Source organism: Macrosteles quadrilineatus, unplaced genomic scaffold (assembly GCF_028750875.1).
Source record: "Macrosteles quadrilineatus isolate MER2022 unplaced genomic scaffold, UCM_ALF_1.0 Scaffold_2__2_contigs__length_208266976, whole genome shotgun sequence".
NCBI lineage: Eukaryota > Metazoa > Arthropoda > Insecta > Hemiptera > Cicadellidae > Macrosteles > Macrosteles quadrilineatus.
This window is the reverse complement of record NW_026542595.1, coordinates 30813686-30840440: the sequence shown is the minus strand read 5'-3', so window position 1 is coordinate 30840440 and position 26755 is coordinate 30813686. Positions and strand designations below refer to the sequence as shown.

At 33.7% G+C, this 26755-nt stretch overlaps 1 protein-coding gene across 1 annotated transcript in view; it reads left to right on the top strand.

The window, feature by feature from the left end:
* Positions 1-26555, top strand: part of LOC128987560 (acid sphingomyelinase-like phosphodiesterase 3b) — a 61336-nt gene extending 34781 nt beyond the window's left edge. The window contains exons 2-10 of the mRNA XM_054408468.1: positions 11261-11329; positions 13928-13996; positions 14861-15008; positions 15747-15973; positions 18215-18360; positions 18908-19091; positions 21561-21673; positions 22390-22562; positions 24956-26555. Coding sequence (XP_054264443.1) covers positions 11269-11329; positions 13928-13996; positions 14861-15008; positions 15747-15973; positions 18215-18360; positions 18908-19091; positions 21561-21673; positions 22390-22562; positions 24956-25166 — 1332 coding nt within the window. The 5' untranslated portion in view covers positions 11261-11268 and the 3' untranslated portion in view covers positions 25167-26555. The remainder of the gene's footprint in view (positions 1-11260; positions 11330-13927; positions 13997-14860; positions 15009-15746; positions 15974-18214; positions 18361-18907; positions 19092-21560; positions 21674-22389; positions 22563-24955) is intronic.
* The last annotated feature ends 200 nt before the right edge of the window (positions 26556-26755 follow it).

The following is a 26755-nucleotide window of genomic DNA, read 5'->3' as shown; positions in this document are numbered from 1 at the left end:
AAGCTAAACCTCATTCAGTATTCATATTCGATGATGTGTCATGTGAAAACCATGACACGATAAGAAACTATTTTTCCATGGGGAGACACAACAGTATAGACTGTATATATATTGGTCAAACATATAGCAAAATTCCAAAACAATTAATAAGGGATAATGCAAATGTAATTATAATTTTTAAACAAGATGAGATGAATTTAAAACATATATATAATGACCATGTTGGTGTTGATATGTCATTTGAAATGTTTAAAAAAATATGTTGTAAGGCTTGGGATGAAAAATATGGATTTGTTGTAATTGATAAGGATGAAAGTATTAAAAACGGGCGATACCGAATAGGGTTTGATAGGTTCGTTATAATGCACCAGCAGTAACACATTTTATCTATTAGTAGATTGAATTTCATGATGAGAACATGGGTAGCCAAGAAAAGCTTGTAAAGGAAATAAAAACATTAAGTGATTCCATTAGAAGAAAAAACAGGGCTCTAAGAATGGGTATAAGTGAAAGAGATAGGTATTTAGAAACAACATTTAAACCTATTATTGAACCCATAAAAGACCTGTCACACACGTTTTCTAAATCAATTCAACCTACAGATAGTGAAATGTTACTACCTGTATCGAAATCAGAAGTACAAGATGGTTTAGAACCATTAACGACCTATAATGACTACGAAGATTCAGAAGAATTTGAGGACGCTGAGGAGACTGATGAATCAGATCAAGATTCCAGAGAAGGGGACAAAACTTTGGAAATTCCTCAAGAATATGAAAGTATTAAGAATGCGGATATTAATCCATCTGAAATAAGTAAATTGGGAGAAGATATAACTTCAAAATCTGTGCTTGGAAGGAAGTACTTATTAAAAATGTTACATTCTACAAATGCTAACAGAAAATACCATGTTTATGGTGCTAGACTTGAAGACAACGGGCTAATGATTGGAAATAGTAAGCTAGACATTGATGAAAATGATGTTATACACGTAGGAAACAAAAAATATAAGGGGACACCTGGTTTATTCGAACTTATATTTAAAAACAAGCCTGGTAAATATAATAAAAAAGATTTAGTTTTATTTAAAAACATTTGTGCTAAAACAAACCTTCATAGAAAAGGTTACAACTCAAATTTACCAATACATAGAAACCAATCTGTTAAATACACAACTATCATATCAGAACTATTCCCGTCACAAGTCAGAAGAGTTAAAAGAAGGGCAATCTCATCAATCGACATTGATACAATTCATAAGAGAAAAAGGAAAGATGATATATCAACTTATTCTGGAGAAGGACTATTTAAAGACTGCTCCAACACTAACGTAATATATTACAACAATGCAAACAAATTAATCGATAGAATGAAATTGATACGTGAAGCTATTGAAGCTGGTCATTCAGGTTTAGAAAACGAATGGGTAGCTTTGGTTGATGAACTGCGCAATCGAGGGATAATTGATTAATACTAATAAATGCTATATATTTATTAAAATTACAAAGAAGTATTTGTTGTGTTACTACACTGTATTGTTTGCGTAAGGAGCTTTCATATACAATTACCAGTGTTTATTAAACAAATCGTATAAATTAAAAGGAAAAACTATTTATTAGTCATTCCTTGAAACATATTTATAGAGTGCACTCTTCATTTGTGATTTTACTATAAAAACAAATGTTATACAACAACCGTGCCATTCGCAATCGAGAGACCTTCAAGAGAGGAAGGGGAATAACATCGACGGCACTTTCTATATTGACTAAACCAGTTGGAGCATTAGTCAACAAAGCGATTGATTTACTGCCTGTGGAATTGCATTTAATTGGTGGTTATCAGTACTGTGGTCCTGGAACAAAATTAAAAAAACGCCTTGCTAGAGGAGATCCGGGAATAAATAAGCTCGATCAAGCTTGTAAAGAACACGATATAGCGTATTCAAAATTTGGTAATTTAAAAGACCGATCAGTAGCAGACAAAATACTTGCTGAGAAAGCTTGGCAACGTGTAAAAGCAAGTGATAGTAGTATTGGAGAGAAAGCAGCAGCGTTAGCAGTAGCGGCAGCAATGAAAGGAAAAACAGCTTTTGGTGGAGGAAAAAGGAGAAAAGGAAGACGTAGTAATGTTAAGAAACGTGGAGGAAATATAAGAAGGAAAAAAAACAGAACTTCTCATAGAAAAAAAAAGAACAAACCTACAATTTGGTCTATGATAAAGAACGGAGGAGGGTTATACCTAAAGCCATACCGTGTTTATTAAACAAGAGGAATAAGTTGATAATTCCAGATAAAGCCTTAAGCAATATTGAACTTTTACGATACGCTAGCTGTTTACGCATACCTTTCTTCAGAGGTGTTTTTATGAAGGATGAACTACCATCCGTAGTAAATAATAACGAGACTGGTATAGTGAATCTTGATAATGCTAACGGTCCTGGCACTCATTGGGTTTGTTACAAAAAACTCGGTGAAATAGTTTACTACTTTGACAGTTTTGGAAACTTACCGCCTCCGAAGGAACTTCTTGAATACTTCAAATCTTCAAAAATTGTATACTTTAACTATGATGGACAACAACCAGAAGATACATCAATATGCGGCCATTTGTGTTTAGAATTTTTAAAGAAAAGCATTAGTTGTCTATAAATAAGTGGTAATTAACCTATGAGCATTCAGTTATGTCTCAGACCCTAACACTATCAGGTAGGAGCTCTGTGCTCTCTATCGATTATTTCCCGCCTATTGAGTTGAGTTCTCTTGATGAGTATGAAATCGGTCTTCTCAGTTTTGAATCGTACAACTCAATACCAAACGTTGATGAAACAAACAACCTGTTTCATTTCGATAAAGATAAAGTAATAACTATTCCGAAAGGTGCGTATGAGGTGCAGGACATAAGAGACTATATACAAGAAAAATTCCAAAAAATAACAACAAAGGAAAAGAAATACTATATCCAACTAGGAACCAACAACAATACTTTAAAATCTATGTTAAAGTGTACTGTGGAAGTAGATTTTTCTAAGCCTAATTCCATCGGAAAACTATTAGGATTCGGTAGTATTACAGCCGAACCTGGAATCAGTTATTACTCAGAAAACGTTGTAGACATCTTTAAAGTAAACACAGTAAGAATAGACTGTAATATAGCCACCGGATCATTCATTAACAACAAACAAGGTCATATGATTTTCCAATTCTTTCCCGCTGTACCACCTGGTTATAAACTGGTAGAGATACCTAATCCTGTAATTTACTTGCCAATCACTACCCGGACAATCAGCAACATTACACTAAAAATCATGGACCAAGACAATAGACTGGTAGATTTCAGAAATGAAAGAATTACAGTTTGTTTACACTTAAAGAAAAATAAGTAGTGTGAAAAAAAAACCTTTTTCAATTGTGTTTTAATATATAAGTAAATTTCTTTTGGAAAATCATTATTATGTTTGTACACGTTGAAAGTTGAACACCTGAAATGATAAGGCACCACATAATTGATAAATTCGGCCACTCTTTGTATACACAAAAACGTGAGAGACAAGTAGAGCTAGAAGATGATAACGATGAAGAAGATACTAAAAGATTTAGGGTTGCATCTGATTATGAAACAGCACGTCAACCGGTAACAAAAGGTTATTTAAACCGTTACTATGTTAATAAACTAGATTTAAAAAGTGTGGAAGAAAAACTTGTTCACATAGATGAAAAGTTGGACAAATTGAAAGAATTAAGCGATCGATTTTCCACATTAACACAAAACTTGAAATCTTCTAATGATGGTCTTGAGGAAGCGGTAAAAGAAGTAAAAAAGACAATTTCTCCTCCTGAAGGATGTTGCTTTGATGCTAAAAATAGGAGAATCACTAATGTTGCTCAAGGAATCAACAAAGATGATGTAAGCACTGTTAGCCAAACATTGACATACGATCAGGAAAAAGACATCTTTAAATGCGGTGATAAGGAATTCGACTTGGTTGTAAATAATCCATTAACTCCTGTAATAATAGCTAAAGATAGTAGTATAAGTGGATTTGCATCTTATCGTGGTGGAGATTACAAATTTCGCACACATGTATATCGGGTAAAAGATCGGCTTATAACATACATGGGATCAAAGTTTGTTTGGAATGAAGAAGAACGCATGATCAAACCTGAATATGATGGTCAACAAACTAAAAATATATCGAAATATCATTCTGAACCCTCGATATCAAATTAGGGAAACTCTTGACATATCCTGATAATAAGTAGAAAAAATCAGATACTTTACAGAATGAATAGTAGTTATATTATATCAAACATCTTCATTTATATTTTAGATGAAACCAGGACCCCTTTGACTCTAGAGGGTAAGAAAAACTTCTGTTCATTTTCTTATGTTAACCCAGTTTATGAATAATGGGATTATCCTTTAAAAAGAAGAGCACTGGTGATTTAAGAGTTAGTAGGCCACCTGCATCAGAAGAGTTAACAGTTGAAAACATTAAATTTCTACAGGATATTGGTCTGCATGTAAATAATAATGGATATACTGGATATAACGCACGGTCCAACTTTCGACGAGACTCTATGGGAAAAAGAGTATCACACCCACAACCCCTACGCTTCATCGAAATTAAACAATAACGATGAAATTAGAATTCCAATCCAACAGCAAGATGTCTACACCCTTCCTTCTGAGAGTTGTTTGTACATCGAAGGAACAGTAACAAAAAAGGATGGCACTATTGGAACAACCATTCCTTTCGTTAGTAACCCGATGGCGTTTCTTTTTGATGAAATAAGGTATGAAATTTCAGGAGTTACCATAGACTCTACAAAAAGGGTAGGGATATCTAGTACACTGAAAGGACTATGCTCATTATCACCAAACGCAAGAAATCTACTAGCGGTTGCTGGGTGGGTTAATCCCAGTTCAGATTCCATAAAACCCAATGCAAATGGTAATTTTGATTTTTCTGTGCCGTTAAGGTTGTTACTAGGTTTTGCGGAGGATTACAATAAGATATTGATAAACGTAAAACAAGAATTGGTTCTGTTGCGATCTTCAAATGACAAAGACCTTATTATAGCACCTCAATCAACGACTGAAGAAGCTCTGGAATGGAAATTATACTTGAATAAGATAGTTTGGAGAGTCCCACACTTGAAACTGGCAGATGAACACAGGATTACACTTTTAAGGCAGTTGAAAGCTGATCGTGATATCGTTCTACCATTCAGAAGCTGGGAATTGCATGAATACCCTATTCTACCGGAGACAGAAAGACATACATGGACTGTAAAGACTTCTAATCATTTGGAAAAACCTAGATATGTGATAGTTGGACTGCAAACGGACAGAAGAAGTAACATAACTGCTGATGCAACATTATTCGATCATTGTAAACTTAAAAACTGTAAACTGTACCTTAACTCTCAATTCTTTCCATACGACAATTTAAATGTTTCTTTTGAAAAGAAGCGGTATAGTATTTTATACGACATGTATGCAAGATTTCAATCTTCATATTATGGCAAGGCAAACACACCATTACTATCACCAACTGAATTTAGTTCAAAAGCACCTATCGTGGTTATTGATTGTTCAAAACAAAATGAATCCGTTAAATCTTCTAGCGTGGATATTAAATTAGAAATGGAGTTTGAATCCAACATACCTTCTAATACAAGTGCGTACTGTTTGATTCTTCATGACAAAATTGTAACGTACACACCTTTAACCGGTATAGTAAAGATGGTTTTATAAGCCTCAGCAAGACAAGGTATAAATAGCAGTCACTTAAGCAAGGATTCAGTTTATATTTGTCAGTGGTTGAAGCAACATATGATACTGTAGACATGAATTCTTTAACGGACAAAGATAAAAGCAGTACCAAAGTGGAAGAAGAGGTGGTTGTTAGAGAAGAAGAATATGACGCAAAAGTTAAGCTTTGTGAAGATGAATTATCAGAGTTTCTAAAATTCCATACTCAAGATAACAATGATATGGACAGTTGTGAAAACAGTGTTTTTGTAACTAACTCAGCGCTAAAGAGGAAGAAAACCCCCGAAGACGACCTTCCTCTTAATATGTTAACGGATATTTTCCTCCGTATATTTTACCCCATTTCAAGATGTATGTCTAAAGGCATTGCAATCGGATTAGTGAAGGACCTATCATACGCACCTAACGCAATTTTAAATCATGGAGCAAAAATGTTGTTTTTTTCGGAGCATGCTTGGGACTCATTCATAAAACATTTGCACTTAATCGAATGTTATTTGGCTAAAAACATGTTTGGTAAAAAAACGGCTGTTCGGTTATTGGATTGTGACATAGAAATAGATATTTATAAGTATCGTGGAGGACAGCAAATACGTTTCAGAGACCTATCAAAACACGATATTAAGATTCAACTAACAAGAGAAGAATTTTATGTTTTGGGTTGTGCCGCTTCACCTGTAACTAGATACATGAAACAACTAACATTTTCAAGCTCTGTAATAAAAGAATATTTAGTGGATGCTATGGATCAATACCCTGACTCCCAGATTCTACACGGACCGATCGATACATCAATTTTTAATCGAATCCCCTATAAGGTTGAAATGTGGCGGAGTATAAAAGACTACGAGATCAATAAGACTACAACGGATGACGTAAAAGAAAATATTGAAGAAACACAGCCAATCTAAGTGTGTTTTAGTTTGAAATAAAAAAAAACTAATTTAAACTCGTGGGGTAGGCCTACTTGGGGATGATGCCCACGTTAAATATACATCAACGCGCCTTAACTGTACGGCCTGGTATAAATATAAAACCTACCGTGGTGTGGAAATCAGTTACTTAACATTCTTACCATGGAGCAGAGGGTATGGTTCTCAGACAAAGTTAAAACAATAGAAGAGAAACCCTGTGTGATTGAGTTCCAAGCTTTTCGTGGAAATACAAATGAATATGTTGTTAAGGAGTTAGTAATTTTAGATTTATTAACGTACGTTGTCTATCCCTTTATGTTTAAACCACCACATTCTTTTAAAAAACTAAATTCTAAAGCCAAGTTAACTAATAAGTGGGTTACTAGGAATTTTCATCACATTGCATGGAATGAAGGATTTTTAGATTACAACACTGTAGATGATGTAATGTATCACTTTTGTGCGAAATTCAACCGTATTTACACTAAAGGTTTGGAAAAACGAAGCTGGATTCAAAAATATACCATTGGTAACGTGATTGATGTAACGATTGACTCAAATTTTAAAGTGTGTTATGACGGTATTTGTCTTGCAGGCAAAAACAAATGTCATCGTCAAGGTCAATGTGCTTTAAAAAATGCATACCGTATAGCATCATTCCTAAACCAAAAGGAGAGCTGCGGTAGTGGGGGAATCGATGGGTATAAATATGAGGAAAGTGTGCAGACAACACATCAGTATTGTTCCAACCTAGGACAGGAAAACACCTACAGCTTGACCAATAAAGATGGCATCTCAACTCCAGAACCTTGTTGATCAGTTCAACACTCATTCAAAGTCAAGTGTTTTAATTACTAAAAAGTGTTCAGAACTTAAGGAACTAAAACATTATATTGTGCATAGAATGAAGAAAATGGAAACATCTATTGGGGACGCTATTCTAGTCTCCTTAAGCGATGCACCTTTTACTCCAGGAGATGAACCAAAGTTCCAAATGTTTCTTCCAAAACGGTTTGTCAGCATGTTACAAAATGAGGATCTACGCAGCATCGAACCGGGCTCTCTCTATTTGGTATCTCATGGAGTTAGTGGGAACAACTCTACAGAACTCTCTTTGCACTGTTGTTAGAATAAGAATATTGTACAAATGATTGTATATAAATAAAATATTATAAATTATCATGTTAGTATTTTGTCTAAAATACTAACATGATATTTTTTAAAAACTGATATGGATGACCTTGACCTAAATCAGAAACAACATTTTTACAATCGATTACAAACTAGCTAACCCCCACCCATCTTCTTTGCGTATAAAACGTTGCTAACAGTTGGGTTTTAATCATTTGGATTGCAGCGAGCCATCTACTCTCTTAATATGTCCGCAACCATTTTGAAGATTAAAATTGCCTTTCCGAACTATACTCACTTTCAAACTAGGCTAAATTCTTTTGAAAAAAGTTTACATAACTCTGTCGTAAACAATTCCAAATGGGAATTATCCGAAGCAGGGTTTTTTTACACTGGGAAGAATGATGAAACTATATGTTACTACTGTGGAGGAGGATTAAAGGATTGGCAAGAAGAAGATGATCCGTGGCAAGAACATGCACGATGGTTTCCAAGATGCCCCTTTGTGGTTGTTAACAAGGGGCAAGACTTTGTGAACAAATATTCCAAGCGAATAAATAAAAATGTGATAGTTAAAAAGAGAAGCTCAACCAAAGGCGTAGGAACAAACGAACCTGTGCAAAAACAAGGATCGGAGTGCATAGTATGTTTGTCCGCAGAGAGGGAAATTGTGTTTTTACCTTGCAAACATTTTTGCAGCTGCATCATGTGCGGCCTAAGTGTTGACAATTGCGTTTATTGTAGAACCCCTATTATTTCTGTGATGAAAATATTTATGGTGTAATACGAGGCCCTTTAAAAAGATTAGTGGTGGGGGTAGCTAGGAGGGGGTGGGATGGACTTTACCTATAAATACAAGAAGATAGTCCTATGCCTTCAATCGTTCTGCGGACTTCCTAGAGGCAACTTCAGCTCAATACAACAATTATGTCTCTCAAGGTGAAGTTTGTCCAGTACGACGATGTTCAACTTTCAACCTACCATGATATAGATGTTTTTGCTGAAGAGTTGAGAGTTCTACTTGCAAGTGGGTATGCAGTTACAGTAACAACAACAGCCAACAGCACTCTGCTTCCAGACTACGGAGCTTACAAACCACCATGCCCCAATCGAAGAAAATTTGAAACCGACCATTCAGCATTCAACATATATGGAAGCAGCAGCTCTACGACGAAGAACGATTCCAACACTTCTTAGATTTAACTTAGATTTAACTACTTTACATTATTATTACTATTGTTGATTGTAAAAAAAATAAATGAATAAATAAAATAAAAAATATTCTGCACTATTTATCCATTAGTGCAGAATATTTTTTAAAAACAGATTCAGATGACCTTGACCTAATAACAATACCAACCAATCCACAACATACATCGCCAGAGTCGCTGCGTAATTCACGCTGCTCCACAATCACAAAATACTTACCAATTACCTAATTATGACGTCACGGGATCACCCCCGTGTTTGGCTACTACTTATGGGGTACAAGAAGTACTGTGAATAACTTAATAAATTAATAAATTTTATTTGACTACGAATGAGATAAGACTATGAACTTATATGAACTGATGATATACACATAGTGATATAACACTATAAAACAAACAAAGTTGTATTTTGTTAACATAAACATACAACATGATGTTAACATAATATAAACTATGTTGTTACTGTTTAGGATAGTTTGATAAAGTTAAAAACAGTTAGAAAAAAGCTAGATGAATTGAGAAATTACAAAGCTCGTAGTACTGTTTTACTGTCTTAATTAAACTTAAAAAATGTTAATACAATTTTTTTGTATTTTCTTAACTGTAAATAAGTCATTTATACTGTTAGTAGATTTTCAAAGTTTATTGTGGATAAAATATAGACGAAAAAAAGTACCAAGAATAATAAAAACTAAGAATAACCAAGAACAATAAAAACTAAGAAACAGTTTTATAAAAAAAATTATACTGAAAGTGTATTTTATTTTAAAGGTTAGTTCTGTTATAATTAATGTTATTTCCATGCAGTAAATCTTGTTGTTTGCTGCTCAGTTTAAACAAACGGATGGGACTACTTGCTCTCGGTAGCGCCTCCTCTTGAAGACGAGATAAAAAGCTCCTCATTTGCATAGTTGTTTTCTGCCGGGCGTAAGCAAGAAACATGTAATTTGAATGCAAAACGTATCTTTTGTCGTAATACGTTTTTGGCTTACAATTTTGAAAGAAAACTATTCAACCAGTACAAACAATGTAACAACCCAGTTATAGAATTTCCACTATGCCATGTTTTGTATTAGTATTTTTAGTATACTGTTGATGAATACACTGTTACCATTACTTACAAATGTTTACATTGTTATTAAATTCAAGCTTTAAATTGGAGGAAAACATACAAATAATTTAACACATGCCTGGAGTATTAAGTGTTAATAATAACGTATTAAGTGTAATCATAATCTTAGCACTCTAGCATGTGAATAGTTTTAATATCTACATGATAATACGAAAATAAAAAAATAAAAAAAATAAAATGTCAAAGAAATTAACATTTTAGTTAAATCTCTTATACACTTAAATTGCTAAATTATTGGCAGTACTAACTTCTGGGCTCGTACCTTGTTAATAATGTGCTTTACATAAATTGTTTGTATGGTTCCATAAAGTTAGTAACGACTGTTTAATCATGTTTATTCCAATAAAGTTCAATATAACTAAAGACATACATAATTTACACCACTACTTACTTTTACGTGCATTTACTTTGAATCAATGGCGCAAGTTGATCGTTTGCATATACTGCAAGAAAGATGGAAATATTGGAAAGCGTTCCATCATTGTCAGTGTGACATTTTAAGATAAGCCACTTAAGATATAACTGTCAAATGATGAATTAATTTTGTTATACTATATGAGGTATGAATATTTAAAATTGTATTCTCCCTGTTCTTTTGCCAAGGAGTGTCTTTCATCTCAATGCCCTATCCCTTGATTAATTTTATTTTGGTAATAGTAAATTATGATACAAACTTAATTAAGCTGAAAAGTATGCAGTGTAAATATTTGATACAAATCATTTCTGTTTAACTGAAATAAATTAAACAAAATAAAAGGAGTTTCGTACGAGTATCACGATGGGTGATAGAATTTAAGTAAGTAATCGGAATGGTTAGTTTTAATTTATTCTTTGAAAGTAGATTTTACCAAATTCTAGAACGAATACAGTACCTAGAACACTATGCTGGTACCACCAACATTTGCATTAGTTTATTTTTGCAACTAGCCAACTCACATAGCACTTACTTTTATGTTTTATGTACGCAAGATGGATTAAATCAATTTCGTAAAGTGTTCATCAAATAAACTATTTGCACAGTTTTATATATGTAAAAGTTTAACTGTTAATAGATTATCATTATATTTTATTAATTCACCCAACATTTCTTTTTCCAGATTCTGGGATGGTGTGTGTGAGGTGCATTCTCCAGGTTGTCCTACTAGCAAGCGCAGCTGCAAAAATCAGTAAGTCAAAAATAAACCATTATTGAATCTGGTTTACCTTTGACTTTGTTATCATGACTATGACAATTAAGTAGCCTAGCTACTCATGTGAACGCTAATCTGTCACATCACCAACCATAAATTACAGATTAACTAACAAAATAAACAAAATTTTACTGATTTTAAATATAACGCCATGGTTGTTTTAATAAATACAAGATGCATTGAAAACACACGAAAAATAGTATGTTTTAACACTAGATAAGAAATTGGTTTTGCTGAATAAACACCACAAAAAATGTAAATTGAATCAAACATTTTGAAAACAATTTATAGGTATAAACAATTGCATATCAAATTAAAATTTTTAATTAACGAACAAAACAAATAACCGACCCATATTATCAGCATCGGAAATGTTATTATTCAATAAACTAATTGGCGACATGATGGTAATGCTGTAATTTAAATTACACAATTCTTTTTACGTTCATGCAAATTAAATCCAACAAAAGTACGTGGGTTTATCGGTGTAAAACATTCTTTGAACCATATTAGTTGGGCTCGTATTGCCACTCGAGAGATAAAATGTTTATGAAGCTTTTGCTATTGTGCAAATCAAATCCGTGTAATGCTCTGCTGCAATGTTTTGACTGCGATCTTTAGTGCACATTAGCCTACTCTAGTAAGATGAGTGAATTAATGACTGTTTTATTTCCCTGAAACCCTTTAAAGAGGAGACCATTGCACTAAACTGAATATAGTAAACCTGGTGACCTCATATAATTTTAATCATTATTAATATATTATAAGTAGATATGCACATTCATGGCGAGCAATTTTAAAACTAGTTTTGAACTAAATATGGATTTAAGGTGAGTGTAAAAGGGACTAGAACCTTATCTGATGTTACAAAGACAAGTTATTCTTTTTACCCTGTCACAAAACAATTACTTAAACAACAATAGCTGTGACAAGACTTTTGTAAATACTTTCCTGCTATTCTAACCACATAAGGTTAAGTAATCGTTTTGTCTGTTTTGGCACTGGTTATGAAAATCATAATCGGTTTGAGAGTCGCCTCTTTTGATACCTACAGTAGAAGCATCCACCCATTGGTTTATGTTATTGGTTTATTTAAAAAATCATTTACTTCCATTGGTTACCCAACCTGGTGTTATCGGTATAACAGACATGTGTGTCTATATTCCAAAAGGGATTTTGTATGGACCGATTTAGCAACATTTTAAAGGTCAAACATCCTGTTTTTTCCTTAACTACACCACCTGTTGACGATCTTGCGACTATACACCTTTTCTCAATCTTATGAGTTAGACAACGGTGGATGGATGCATTTACACAAATTATCACAAGTGAAACTACCATATAAATAAATTCCTGGCCACATTTTGGGATATATCCTTTGTCTTGATTTTCCCAGCAGTAATATCACTGGTTCCAGATATAACGCAGCACAGTTTGCAGGTAGTTGTAAGGGAGAGTGCGGAGTTTTGATTGGTGGCCGGACGTTCAATAGCCGCACTAGGTGACGCCGGACGTTGAAGGCGGGTAACGAGGGCATTCAAAACCAACTAATAAACTGACCACCGTCCGCCATCCCCGACAAACTTTCAAACCTTCAACGGTTATAACCGGCAGAGCTCGACATTTCTGTAGCTAACTCAACTACATTTCGATAATTATATTCTTCAATCCATCCACGATATTTTCACGAAATTAAGCGCACTGTTACTGTTCATACACATCCCAACCCTAAATCGGGAGACTTAAATATTCCAGTTTTGCTGCTTTCGTCTAAGTACTATAGACTAAGTTCGGCTTTAGGACACATTTGGCACTTTCATGATGGTACGTAAACAGACGATGCCATCATACTTAATTTCAGTGTAGTTGGTATATTACGATTTATGCACAATTTATTACTAGATCACTCAAAAATCAATTTAATACAGGACAATACCAGAAATATGAATTATTAATAAAACAAATTTAATTCTTGTTGCTCAACTGTATTTTCAGAAATTAAAGAACATGTTTTTAAGAATACAACAAAAAAACCTACACTAGTTAAAGAATTGAAAAGGAAGACAACAATAGTGGTTAACATATATATTTAAATGTATCACCCACTAGTTGACATTTAATTAGGCTGGCGACTATGAATATAACACAAAAATGAAATGAGTACCTAAAAAAAAGTAAAAGTAATAAAAAAGCTCCAAGAACGACTAGGCTAGATGTACCAAAGTAAACTATTGCATAGTTGTTATAGTGGAAAATTAACTTCTCATTCGAGCACATGAAAAACCTAGCCCTCTCTGATTAAAAGCTGCAATAACGTTAATGAAGTTGTCTTATAAAGCAAACGAGGGCATTCGTTTGAAATAAAAACACTTTAGATTAAATAATGCAAAGTAAAGTAAAAATTGTTTGTTGCCGATTGACCCACATTATTTGACAAATACGGGGTGATATCATTTATAGTAATACGCACGTTAGGCTCTCTTACTCTTACAAGCAGCATGTTTGTTATTTAATATGTGTTGTAGATATTCTAAAGTGTAGTATTGAGCCTTCTTGACAGCATTGATGTTTCAGGTTACTTCTGGCACATCACTGATATTCACTTAGACGTTGACTATTCTGAAAAGGGCGACCCGAGAAAAAGTAAGTATTTGCTTTAGCCATGGTTTTGACAGCTAAAGCTTTTAAGACACCCCATCATTTTTATTACATTAGTTGATTTGACAAAACCTATTAGTTATATTATCATCTTTAGAAGTAAGATTTTTCAAGGCTGATTAAATTTATAACAAAATTCAAACAAGATTATTAGGTTGCATTTTTTAATATAACAAAGAGGTTTTTAAACATATTTTTAAGGCTGTACAAACGTCATATAAAATTGTTTGTGTAACCATCAAAAATAAAAAATTTTAAGTCAAATATACTACAAGTAAAATATTTAAAAAATGAAATAGCTTTTGTATTATTATTATTTTGTCTTATTGTAAAAAAGTAACAGGAAGGGGCTTGTGCGCCATGTTTCCATTAACTTTTTTAACCAGTGTACATTTTTTTAAAGTTATTTTCTTAAATATCTTCAAATAAACTTTTTCTGTGCCATTTTCTATGGATAGGAATAGTAGTTGATTTAAAACGCTTGAGTTAGCTTCTGAAATTACTTAATCTCTTTAACTGATGTGAGATTACCTTTTGAATTGCTACATGGAATCGCATTGAAATAAAAGGTAATACAATTAATGAGAAAACACTGTGCAATAAAACGGTTTGTCAATAAAATCTTATCAAAGGACTAAAAATAAATACTTTTTTATTTTTTATTTATGGTAATGGCTTTCTTTGGGCTTCTGTATTAATAGTTTTATACAGCACTCAATTAGTTTCTACTACTGCACGTAAAATTTAAATTACTTTACGTGCAATGTGTAAAACACTTCTAAACGTAATGTGTAAGGCCCTTCTACATTTCCAATGTGCAAAGCCCTACTAACAGTGAGTGATGCCCAGACTGCTGGCACTCGCGTGGCGGCGGCCGAGACACGGTGGGCAAGTTTGGCCACTACAGCTGCGACTCGCCGTGGTCCCTTGTACACTCGGCGGCGAAGCTGATGAAGACTCGCAGCGCCGAGGACGTCGAGTTCGTACTCTGGACTGGGTAATGTGCAACAAACTGCAAAATATGTATCACCCTGTAGTGTTGATTGCCATTTCATCAGGACAAGGAACTTAGTGACCAAGTTTTCCAATATTACTGTAAAGATAGATTATAAGTTCGGTGCCTTATCAAAGGTGTTGAATAGTTTTATAGTATTATCCTCAGGAACTATACATTATTTGCAAAAAAGTTAGTAACTTAATTATATACTTTCAAAACATGAAAAATTAAGATACAAATTTTTACAGCATAACAGCAATACGCACTTAGACACATTAAGAATAAATAAAATTTAATTTAACCGAAATAAAAAAAATAACTGAGAAAAATCAGAAGTCAAAATGTGCTACACTTTAACTGCACAATCAACCCACTAGATTGATTATTGACCGATTTGACTACACCAAGGATCTTTACGAGAGCTAATTTTAAGTTTTTCTGTTGATGCAGGGACGGTCTGTCGGTGATGTCAAGCAGCAGGTCGTCAGAGAAGCAGGTGGCAGTGCTGCAGAACCTCACTCATCTGTTCATCTAAGCATAACTAATGTCTATGATCTCTACGAGAGCTAATTTTCAGTTTTTCTGTTGATGCAGGGACGGTCTGTCGGTGATGTCAAGCAGCAGGTCGTCAGAGAAGCAGGTGGCAGCGCTGCAGAATCTCACTCATCTGTTCATATAAGCATAACTAATGTCTATGATCTCTACGAGAGCTAATTTTCAGTTTTTCTGTTGCTGCAGGGACGGTCTGTCGGTGATGTCAAGCAGCAGGTCGTCAGAGAAGCAGGTGGCAGCGCTGCAGAACCTCACTCATCTGTTCAGTCTGACGTTTCCCTCACAGTTCGTGTTCCCCGCCTTGGGACATGACGACCCTGGGGGGAACCTGGGGGAGCGTCTCAGCTACCATGAGCTGGCATCTTTCTGGCAACAGTGGCTGCCAACCGAGGCACTGCAGACTTTCAACAAAGGTAGTTAATGTCGATTAATTACTTTACTTTCAGTATGTTTTTAACTAACAAACAATTTGTACGTATGGAATGATCTGTTTTCGTCAGTGAGTTTTGAAACAATAATTTATTTTAAAAGAGTTCATTCATCGTTCAAAGTAATTTTAATTTATTTCCAAAGCTGTCAGAGCCTGTTAGTTATCCTTAAACATTATTCTTATTATAGTAAGCCAATTGCATATTTCTGCGTTCTTTGCTTGCATGCCTTTGTAGATTTGTTTGAAAATATCTTCGGGATATATGTTTGCTAGTACAGTATTCAAATGTTTGCTTTAACATTTTAAAATGCTAAAATATCCCTAAATTGTATTTCACGTCTATTTAATGGTCCACAGTAATGAATTTGAAAGGACAAAAACACGACGAATATTATAATTTATAATTTTATGTCCAACACTATAAGAATCTTTACAACAGAGAAAACAGCCAAAAATAATTTTTTTCCACCCACTTAAAAGTGAGAAATAATTTTAGAATCACCTCAAAATGAAAATGAAAATTCATTTAATTTTCAAACAAGGCCATTCATAAAATATCACTTTTCACCCAACTACTTTATCGAGAAATTTATTTATTTTCAAACGCAGGAGGTATTAACAACGGTACAACAAGCAAACTCAATGAACGTCTTCACAACGCCTCTAATCCATGGCTAACACATGTGTCTCAGTCTTTACAATACATTGCCTCAGCTGGCGTGATGGCGTTGTAGCCTGTCTGAAGCCCAATCAAGTGAATGGCCAGATGTTCCTTTTATCACTTCTAACAACAATCCACTTCTTAGAATTTCACCCAAACAATTCAAAGTGTTATGTTACGTCATCAGTTGCCGAAAACTCAACTTTGGATGTAAGAAGGCAAAAGATCATTGTAACGTATGGTTTTAGGTTGAGCAATATTTCATTTTGGCACAGCCATTAGTCGTTCTTCTGTATTTGTCTTATTTTTAAGCAGTTCATTACTTTACTTATGGAAGGGTTTTGATATATAGAATAAAGAATTGAGTCATTGCCCTTTCCTGTTATGTATTGAAGCTCAACTGTGAGTAATAATTTGTAATTTACGTAATGCGTGACATGTATCGTTGAGTGAAGTAAAATAAAACTAGTCCAACAATATTTCTACATACAATTTTGTTTGTTCTTAATATCTTTCTATTAGTATTTTAACATAAAAATATTATTTATGTATTTATTAAACATTTTGTATTAAATATAAAAATTTTTTCGATGATGAAATTTAAATAGTGCTGCCTAAAAGGGTTATTAAGTTGAAAAAAAAGGGAAAACCATCTTAAACTATTGTGGTGATAATTGAAATAAATAGATAACTAATAGTACGGTGCAGTTTATTTCATCCTTTCAATAGTTTGCTGATTCATGGTTATATATGGTATGGTACAATTTACATGGTAAATTAGAGAACAATTACAGATTTTTGTACATTATCTTCAAGGACTATAACAAATAAAAATAAATACTTTAAGTTTTTATATTTAAGGAATACATTTAATGAATTAAAGATGGTCGACAAGATTTCTGTGTGCTAAACATAAATTATAAATATGCGTATTATTGACAAGTTTATTATTTAAATAAAGAGAGTATTTTTTTAGGCAGATAAACAAAAGCAAAGTGCGTTAAAGTAACTTAAAAGTGTCTTTAGCGATTTACATTTTCGTGAACTTTTAAACTAACTAACTTATCTAGTTAAACTTTCAATTTTGTCAAGGTGAATAAGTTATGAAGTTTGTTCTCAAGAGAATCTCTGAAGTTTTATGCTTTATTCTGCAATATCAACGTGGAACCGGAAACCCTCAACTTACGTGATCTCAAAATAATATTTCTATTCGTATATTTTTATTGACATGCCAAGAAAAGACAAACAAGTTTACTATAGTTATAATAATTTTAGATAAATTGTCCACGTATGTGGGTAGCTGTTTTTAAACAGAAATATGCCACGTTCAGTTTTTAAAATGTTACACAATAATTTATAAAGTAAGCCTAATAATTAACATAACATTCACTCACAAGAGATATTTAAATATTAATTTGATAAAACTAACAGTATTCACTTTTTACAAAAACTAAGGGTAATTTGAAAGTATTTTTTATACCATTGTTCCGATTCCTAAATATTTGTAATATATCTTAAAGTTGTAAGTAATTGTTAGACACAGTCCGCTGACATATGTTTCAGGAGGTTACTACACTATCGAACAGGCGGACCATAAGCTGCGTATTATCGCTTTAAACACAAACCTATTCTCAAGCCCAGAAAGAGGTGAAGTGCAGCTAAATTGGCTTACAGAGGTTCTGGAGAAGTCGCAGATACTCAGAGAAAAGGTAATCATTTTACTTATTATCAACTTCTAAATATCCATGAATATTATTATAAACATTATACATAAATTATTTGATTTATTTCCATTTCTAAATATTATTAAAATAAAACCCTAATAAAAATAAATAATATATTATCAAGTGTGACGGTGAATTTACATAAGCAATACGTTTTTTGAAGAAACCAAGCTTTACAAATATTTAAATGCTCCTCAGTTTATTTCCAGGTATTGCAGCCCAGCTGTGTCAATATTCAGTAGAGTGTGCAAATGTCAACCATCCGACTCGTTCTATTTCTATTTCATCTTAAATTAAACATGCATAAAGAAGATGCCACTCTGAGCATTTTAAAAGGGTCTTTTTCAGTAACCAACCTAAATTGCTCCATCAAAACTGTATTATAACATAATTTACATACTTGTATAGCTAACGGGAGAGCTGGTACCCAACAAAGATTACATTAAACACTGATTTCATGTATTAAAAAGCTATATAAAATCTACTTGGAATATGATTAATGAAAGTATAAACTAACCTCGGGTTTGTGTAGGTGTATATCGTAGGACACATGGGCCCCGGGCCGGACGAGCGACAGCCGGACACTATGCCTCACTTCAGCGAGGAGGCGGCCCGGCGCTACCTAGCCTTGGTGCGGCGGTTCTCTGACATCATCGCTGGCCAGTTCTTTGGACATCTTCACTCGGACACGTTCCGACTCGTCTACAACCACGCAGGTAACATCACACACACTCTATGTTACACGTAACGTAGATAACACAAACGTTCCTCAACTATATTGTATGCAGGCTGGTCAATGAAGCAGTATATTTTACATGCTATGTCGATGTTTACAGATGGCTGTAATAGCCTACTTCTTGCTTACAAAGGTTGTAATTAATCAATGATGTTAATGGGGCGCATCGGTTCAAGTGACACTTTGAGTGATTTTCTCAAAAATATATCATTATTTTGCAGAACACAACAACCCTTGAGCCCTTGGCTCCCACCTATAACCATGTAGATTTAGCCATGTGAACAATATTGCTAACCTAGTGGGCTCCGTTGTGGGGGAGTGGGTTTGATTCCCGGCACCCCAGCAAAACAAACAGGATTTGGATCTTTTTCATCAATCTACTTACTTCAATATCTCTTCTACTGTAGAAAAAAATCCATGACCTAGTGATCCGGAGTTCACATAAAGCTCTTGATTTATCTCACCATAAAAAAGGATATTATGTTTATATTGTCCCTTAACGCCATTTAAAACACATGTGATCAGAGGCATTCCAATAAAGCTAAGGGTCTAATCTAGCAGAGTTGATCAGTATTTAACAACTCCCTCCAATAAAGCCACGCATCATTAATATTCACATTAGTCTATTGGATGATTGTCAGTGGTACATTTTTGAGCTGCCCATAGCTATTGATCCTTTTTCGCACCAATTAGGTCTTAAAGTGATCAAATGGTATGTAGTTAAGAAAACCGAGACAGTTATGTAGTGGACTTTAGTCACACAATACACCACAATCTAAAGTGCAAAGCCTTCTTTCAATCTTGCTGTGCAGTCGGTATAATTTCTTAATACTTCAATACTTTTCAATGAAATGGCGACCATCAAAGTAGGTATTGCCAAGTATGAAGAGAGATGAGTGGTGGATGAGTGGCGCGATCTTCTGTTCCTCAGACAACCAGTGAATCTCATTTACTATTAATATTTCTTACGTAAGATACTACGCTTTTTAAACTTTATATCTTGCCTTAGATAAAATTTTCATTCAGAAAACTAAATTCTTATGAATGGTTACATTAAATTACACACAGGCTAATTTTATAACCTCCCACTGCCATTAGAATATTAGGCGACTTAGTATCAACGTTTTGTAGGATTTTATCTTTATAATTAAGATTGTTGTGAATTTTGTTAGGTAGACCATCATTTATGTTTATAAATTATATGAAGTTTTCAATAACTAAAATTAGTTAGCTGGTGTCAAGCAAAACTTATTACCTTACAGTATGTCATTCAATCCCTTTTTATTGCAGGCGGCGAACAGCTATTTCAGGGCTAAATCTACGCGTCGAAAGTCCATTAAAAGAGCGTAGTGTGGTGAGACTACAGGTTCAAGTGAACTATTGTCTAGAATTTATATTCATTATTCGAACAATGGAAATACAGTTTCTAAGTTTTAATTTAATTTTTAAGAAGTTCTAATCAAATCTAATGTTGTTGGTTGAGCATAAATCTGATGTGAAATTTATAAGTTACAGTAATGCCAATGGATGTTTTAACTTTTATAAGAAGTACGAAGATAAACCCTGGTGATATAGGTGGCTCCTCGAAGCCAACACATTAGGAGGAAGGCAGTAACACACTAAGTAAGCTTAGTCGCCGTTCCAGCGTGAAATCCTTATCAGACTAATGCACTTGCGGCAACTTGGCATCTTCACCCACGGATAAGCCCATTGTAAAACTGTTATAGCGGTCTCTCCACCGTAAACGTCTCCCGCTACGACCACAAAATTAGTTTACGTCTTGACTAAATGGTTTTGTTATAAGCAGTGAAGGATGGTCATTGGCGTTTTACTGCTTACGTTACTTTCGTTCTCCGCTTTTCATGTTTTTGTGCTGACTTATTTCTAAATCTTACGTTCTTTATGAAATCGTCGGGCTGATAACTTCGCAATTTAATACTAATAATAAACTCCTAATTACAAACATCTCGTATTGTTGTATTACTTTAAATTGCCTGATTAAAAAAAAAAAATCTATATGAAGTAAAGAGCTAATGAAGTAAATCAAATATGGTTTTGATTGAAAAGGGTATGATGCAATAATATATTACTGAGAATATCTTGGCACTATAAGTCCAGGTATACAAATATAAATTTGGTGTAAATCTGCTTATGTGCAGTTTTATGAAACCCCTAAATAATGAATAATTCTGGTTAAGAAAAGAACAGCAGCTTGGAAATCGTCCAAAGTCTACCTATAAATATGTATGTCACTTTGTGGTTTTATTTTCGATTGGGTAAGGCATCTAGATATGACTAGCCTGAAGGTAGCAACTTCCATACATCTTAGTAAAAAATAAGTCTTAGGTTGGAATAGAATAACGTCAAGGCTAGATAAAAAGATTTAGCTATGGAGAGTTTCGTATATGTAAGTGTATAGATACTCATTCATCTAATTAATTTTTCACAGCTCGACCTGTATCCTGGATGCTGATGGCGCCTTCTCTCAGTCCCAGAAGGACCAACGGTGGCGCCAACAATCCTGGACTACGACTCTATAAATTTAATAAGGACACTGGCCAGGTAAGTCTTTCCAAATTGTTGTACACTAATGTAGATGCAATGAAATTACTTAGTATGGCATATTTTATAAACCAAATATCTTGGCTACAATACACTAAGGATTAAATAAACATCCATGGATATCATACATGACAATCATATTAATATTTTTAATTGTTTAAAGCACTTTATATAGTAGTTTACGCAAAGATTGCGTAAAGATAGTGTTAATCAATCGAGTAGAAAAATTGAAACTTCTACGAGTGTCGTTAACACTATTTACACGAGTTGCGTACACTACTTTGACTACGACAGTGTTTTAATTACTAAAATTCACTACTAATAGCTTCTAAGAGAGGTTATGTTTTTGTTTATAACCTCTCATTGCCCCTGACAGTGATGCATGGAAACATTGTGTTAAACACCAATCGCAACAATCAACAATTAAATTGGCCTGAACAGCTAATTAGTAGAATTTCGAATAATTACAATTTGACTTCTCCTCTCTCAATCCTTGAACCTCATTGGTCCGTTACCATCTAAGTATATAACACTTCCGTTACCCGTGTTGTTTTGAGTAAGACTGTTATGAAAGTAAAAAATGCTGTTATCAGATACGTTTCAATTCTAAGAACTGTACTGAAAAGGCTACTTTAAAAAACGGTCATAGGTAAAATACTTAATAGTAAAATACGTCAGACGACATTAAATGTGTTTGATGATCTGTTTACTTACAGGTGCTGGATTACACTCAATTCTACCTCGATTTGTCGCTAGCCAATGAGAGGGGCAAGGCTGAATGGAGGTTGGAGTATAATTTCACCTCGTACTACGGCCTTACGAACATCTCAGCTGGGTCCCTGCATGAGCTGGCAGCTTCGTTCAGACACGACACGCGTGCCTTTGACAAGTAAGTCGTATAAATAGTCATGTAAAAAGGTATTTTGAAGTTGAAAGTTTATATTTAATTGTTTTTAACACTTACTTACTTTATCATTTTAACATTTACTTTATATTTTTGGGGTTGCTGAACACTACTCTGAAGTTGTCCAACAAAATTTATTTCGGCAATAATTGTGAAAACATTTTAAAAAGTAAAAAAAGATCTGAAAACATATCATCGAAAAAGTAATCTATAGCTAAAATAAAAGTCAATGCTTTAACGAATTATTTAATACTATAAAGAGTTTTGGAAGTTATATAGAATTGGGGATATATGTCTTTAACTAATTTAGAACTAACTTAGAAATAAAAATACTAATTTAGAAACTAATCAACTATTTTGAACTTGTACTTTTAATTTTGTACTTGTAATTTTGAACTAATTTAGAAATAAAAATAATGTAATGTAAAATTAAGGTCCATTGCACAATTTAATTAGTCAGAATTCATTTAGTGATCAATAAAATTAAATCCAAAACATTTACTGAGTAATTTTAAACCACTAAAAATTTTGTGACGTATTAACCACTCGAGATATAAATCTTTTAATAAAAACTGATTTGATAAAAAGTTAAATTTAATGTTGCGTTAGGCTTCGTAGCTCGTCCCTAACTAGTCCGTTTTTAATGATCAATAGCTCAAATGAACGCCCTTACATCACTGGACATAACTGCTAGAACGAACTGCAAGCGTTAAGAATAACTGGAGATATTATAAAAATTATATTTAACAAATATTTAAAGTTCAAAACGACCATAAGCAATGTATGGTGGAGAGTTTTCGTTTAAATATATCTTTAAAAAAAATATTTAAAAACGGTTTTCGGCATTGAAATTAGAGTAAAAATCTTTAATGATATATCACAACAAGATGGGGTCGAAAACGCGTTCCCTATCAAAATGAAGAACTAAGCATCCAATAAATATCGTCAGTGGTCTCAAGTCAATTTCTCGAAAAATGCGCACACAAATGCGTGTGGTACTTTTTTAATTTGTCCAATATTGGGAAAAGCCTCAATATTTTAGCGTGGGTTTCCCGTGCACCGATTTTTGCCAACTTTTAGTACGTCACTCTGCACACCCAACACTACAAAATAAATCCATAACAGCCTTAAAAAACAAATATCTATACACTTTTTACTTTAAGCCCTTATTAAAACCCATTTGACTAGACTATAAAGAGATTAAGCTAACATTAAATTAACAATAATATGGATTTTCATATCTGGGCACTATATTACTACTTCTATGCAGGAGACAATTGATGGGTTTTAAGGTTGGTAGCCTCTTTTAACCTTGCATTTGCCCGTCTACATAGACCTCAAGTCTGTGAATCGAACGTAATCATCAAACAAGGGGTGAGCTGATACAGTACAGAAAACTTAAGGCCTATTGATAAATTTTGTAGTGGCAGGTACTGGGATCCAAACTCATGACATAGTCCGAAGTACGTCACGCAACAGACGAAGCCAACCCACGGTGATTCATACCGTTTTGTGAAACAAAAATTTGATTTAAGATACTCCAAAAGAAAATTTTTGAAAAATACACAAATGAAAAGGGTTGCTTATTTACCATCACGACAACTGAGTGAGACTGCCGGTTCGCAATTGTGGCATCTTATTTACACATTGCTTCTTAGGTAGGTACTATCAAGCTAGCTCAGTGAGACTGCTGATTAGCCATTGTGATGGCTTGTATGCGCTTTCTCAGGTACTTGTATTGTATTGGCTTGTATTTTTTTCTCAGGTACCAACAAGCCAACTCAGTAAAACTACCAGTTGGTCATTGTGACGTCTTATGTACGAATTTTATTGTTTTTCTCAGGTACTATCAAGCCAACCCAGTGAGACTACTACTTGGCCATTTTGACGTCTTATGTAGGCTACACATTTTATTGTTTTCTCAGGTACCATCAAGCCAACTCAGTGAGACTACTAATTGGCCATTTTGACGTCTTATGTACATATTTTATTGTTTTTATCAGGTACTATCAAGCCAACCCAGTGAGACTAATACTTGGCCATTGTGACGTCTTATGTACACATTTTATTGTTTTTATCAGGTACTATTAGGCCAACTCAGTGAGATTACAAGTTGGCCATTTTGACGTCTTATGTACACATTTTATTGTTTTCTCAGGTACTATCAAGCCAACTCAGTGAGACTACTAGTTGGCCATTTTGACGTCTTATGTACGCATTCTATTGTTTTCTCAGGTACTATTAAGCCAACTCAGTATGACTACCAGTTGGCCATTGTGACGTCTTATGTACGAATTTTATTGTTTTTCTCAGGTACTATCAGAGACTACCAGTTGGCCATTGTGACGTTTTATGTACACTTTCTATTGTTTTCTCAGGTACTATCAAGCCAACTCAGTGAGACTACCAGTTGGCCATTGTGACGACTCGTGCACCCACACCCACTACTGCGCCACCACCAGGGTGGAGTACTCGGAGTTTAGACATTGTCTAGACGCTGCGGCTTCTGCTTTGGCCTCTGGATGTCCGGCCTTCACAGCTGGCCTCTTCGTCTTAATGGCTTTCAGTCTCTCCTCCATTGTCACGTGACCCTCCTCTCTTATCACCCTGAGTGAAGATCGCTAGCCTTCATTACCTCAACGGCCCTAAGTTCTATCTACTGGTAGGAAAGTATTTTAGTTTTTTACCTGTTAAATATTTGAATTTAATCTCTTTTTTCTATTGTAGATTCTCTGAAGTCTCTTGATAAGAATGTTTATTACCAGCCGATATTTTTTCTCTTATTTATTAATATATATAACTGTTATCTAAGTGTGAAGTTTACTTAAGTGTTACTTGTATGAAAGCTTTATTTTGTCTATTCATGTTAAGCTATGATTTATTATGCGTACAATTAATATAAGTTATAGTGATAATTCCTTTAAAATTCAAGGGTACATAAACATTTTCCTTATGAGCATGACCTCCTATGAAATTGTTTTGCTATTAAAGAAAAAATTCAAATTAATACTAACACAAACAATAATTGATAAAACTAATAAGGTGTAAGTTACCAGTACTGTAATAAAAAGATTGTACAAGCAGTGATTATTTGAAAAGGGAATATATGAAAACATATGAGTTATCATAACTGGAAATCTTTTACAAAGTTCGTATGCGTTTTCAGCTGAAAATGTTATTTGGCTTAGACTAGTTTCATTTGCTTTTCGAATTTTCTTTTACTAACTAAAATGATTTTATTCAGCTTTCGTAAAAGCAATAGCTATGAAAATTCATACGATTAGAAAACTTGTTCCACAAGATTTTGGAAGGACATTCCCTGGTGTAGCATTTAGTTCGAGTCCATCCAAAATATCAGGTACTAGTTGCTATATCGGAAAAGGTTGCTATTAATCTCAAATACTAAAAGGTTTCACTCTGTCATAAGTTGTGTTAGTTTCGTGCCACTCTAATAATCTTTTATAGATACAAGTGGTTCCTAACACACTTAGCGGTTTCGGAAAACAATCTTTTACTCAACAAGTATACTATCATTTATTTTATAACCTCAACTAATTGGTCAAGCCACGTGGTATTTAATACAAATTATAATTTTATAAGTATTAAGCTTTCTATTGCGACTGTGATAAACTTGTTCTTCGAGGACTGAGTTTAATTAGAATTGAAATAGAAATTTGACTGATAGTATTATGTGGTTTAGTTTTATACTCGTTTTTAGATTTCCATTAGTAGGATCAACTGTTAGTAAAGCTTAGAATAAGTTTACTACTTAAAATACATCTTTGTTTATTTTTGTGATTTTTTTACAAACGTTTTTGTTACTTTTAGTTATAAAGGTTTCTTCTAGTGTTATGAATAAAATGAAAACTTTATGCTACTCTTAATACTAATGTATATTTATGTAAATATTAGATATCCGTTTGATGTAGTAAAATATATTTGTAATATTCTGTCTTTAAAATAAAGAAGCTATACTTATTTTTGTTGTTTATTCTAGTTTAACTCAGGTTTAAATAACACCAGACCCCTCTATTACTCTCACCTCTTTGGCATGGTAGTTTTTGTTTAATGTACTTAAGAAGTAATTTGTTTACATAAGTATAGTAGTGCTAGGTGATGGAGACGAGACACTATTTAAGGATTAAAACATTCAGTGCATTTAGAGAATACATTCAGCT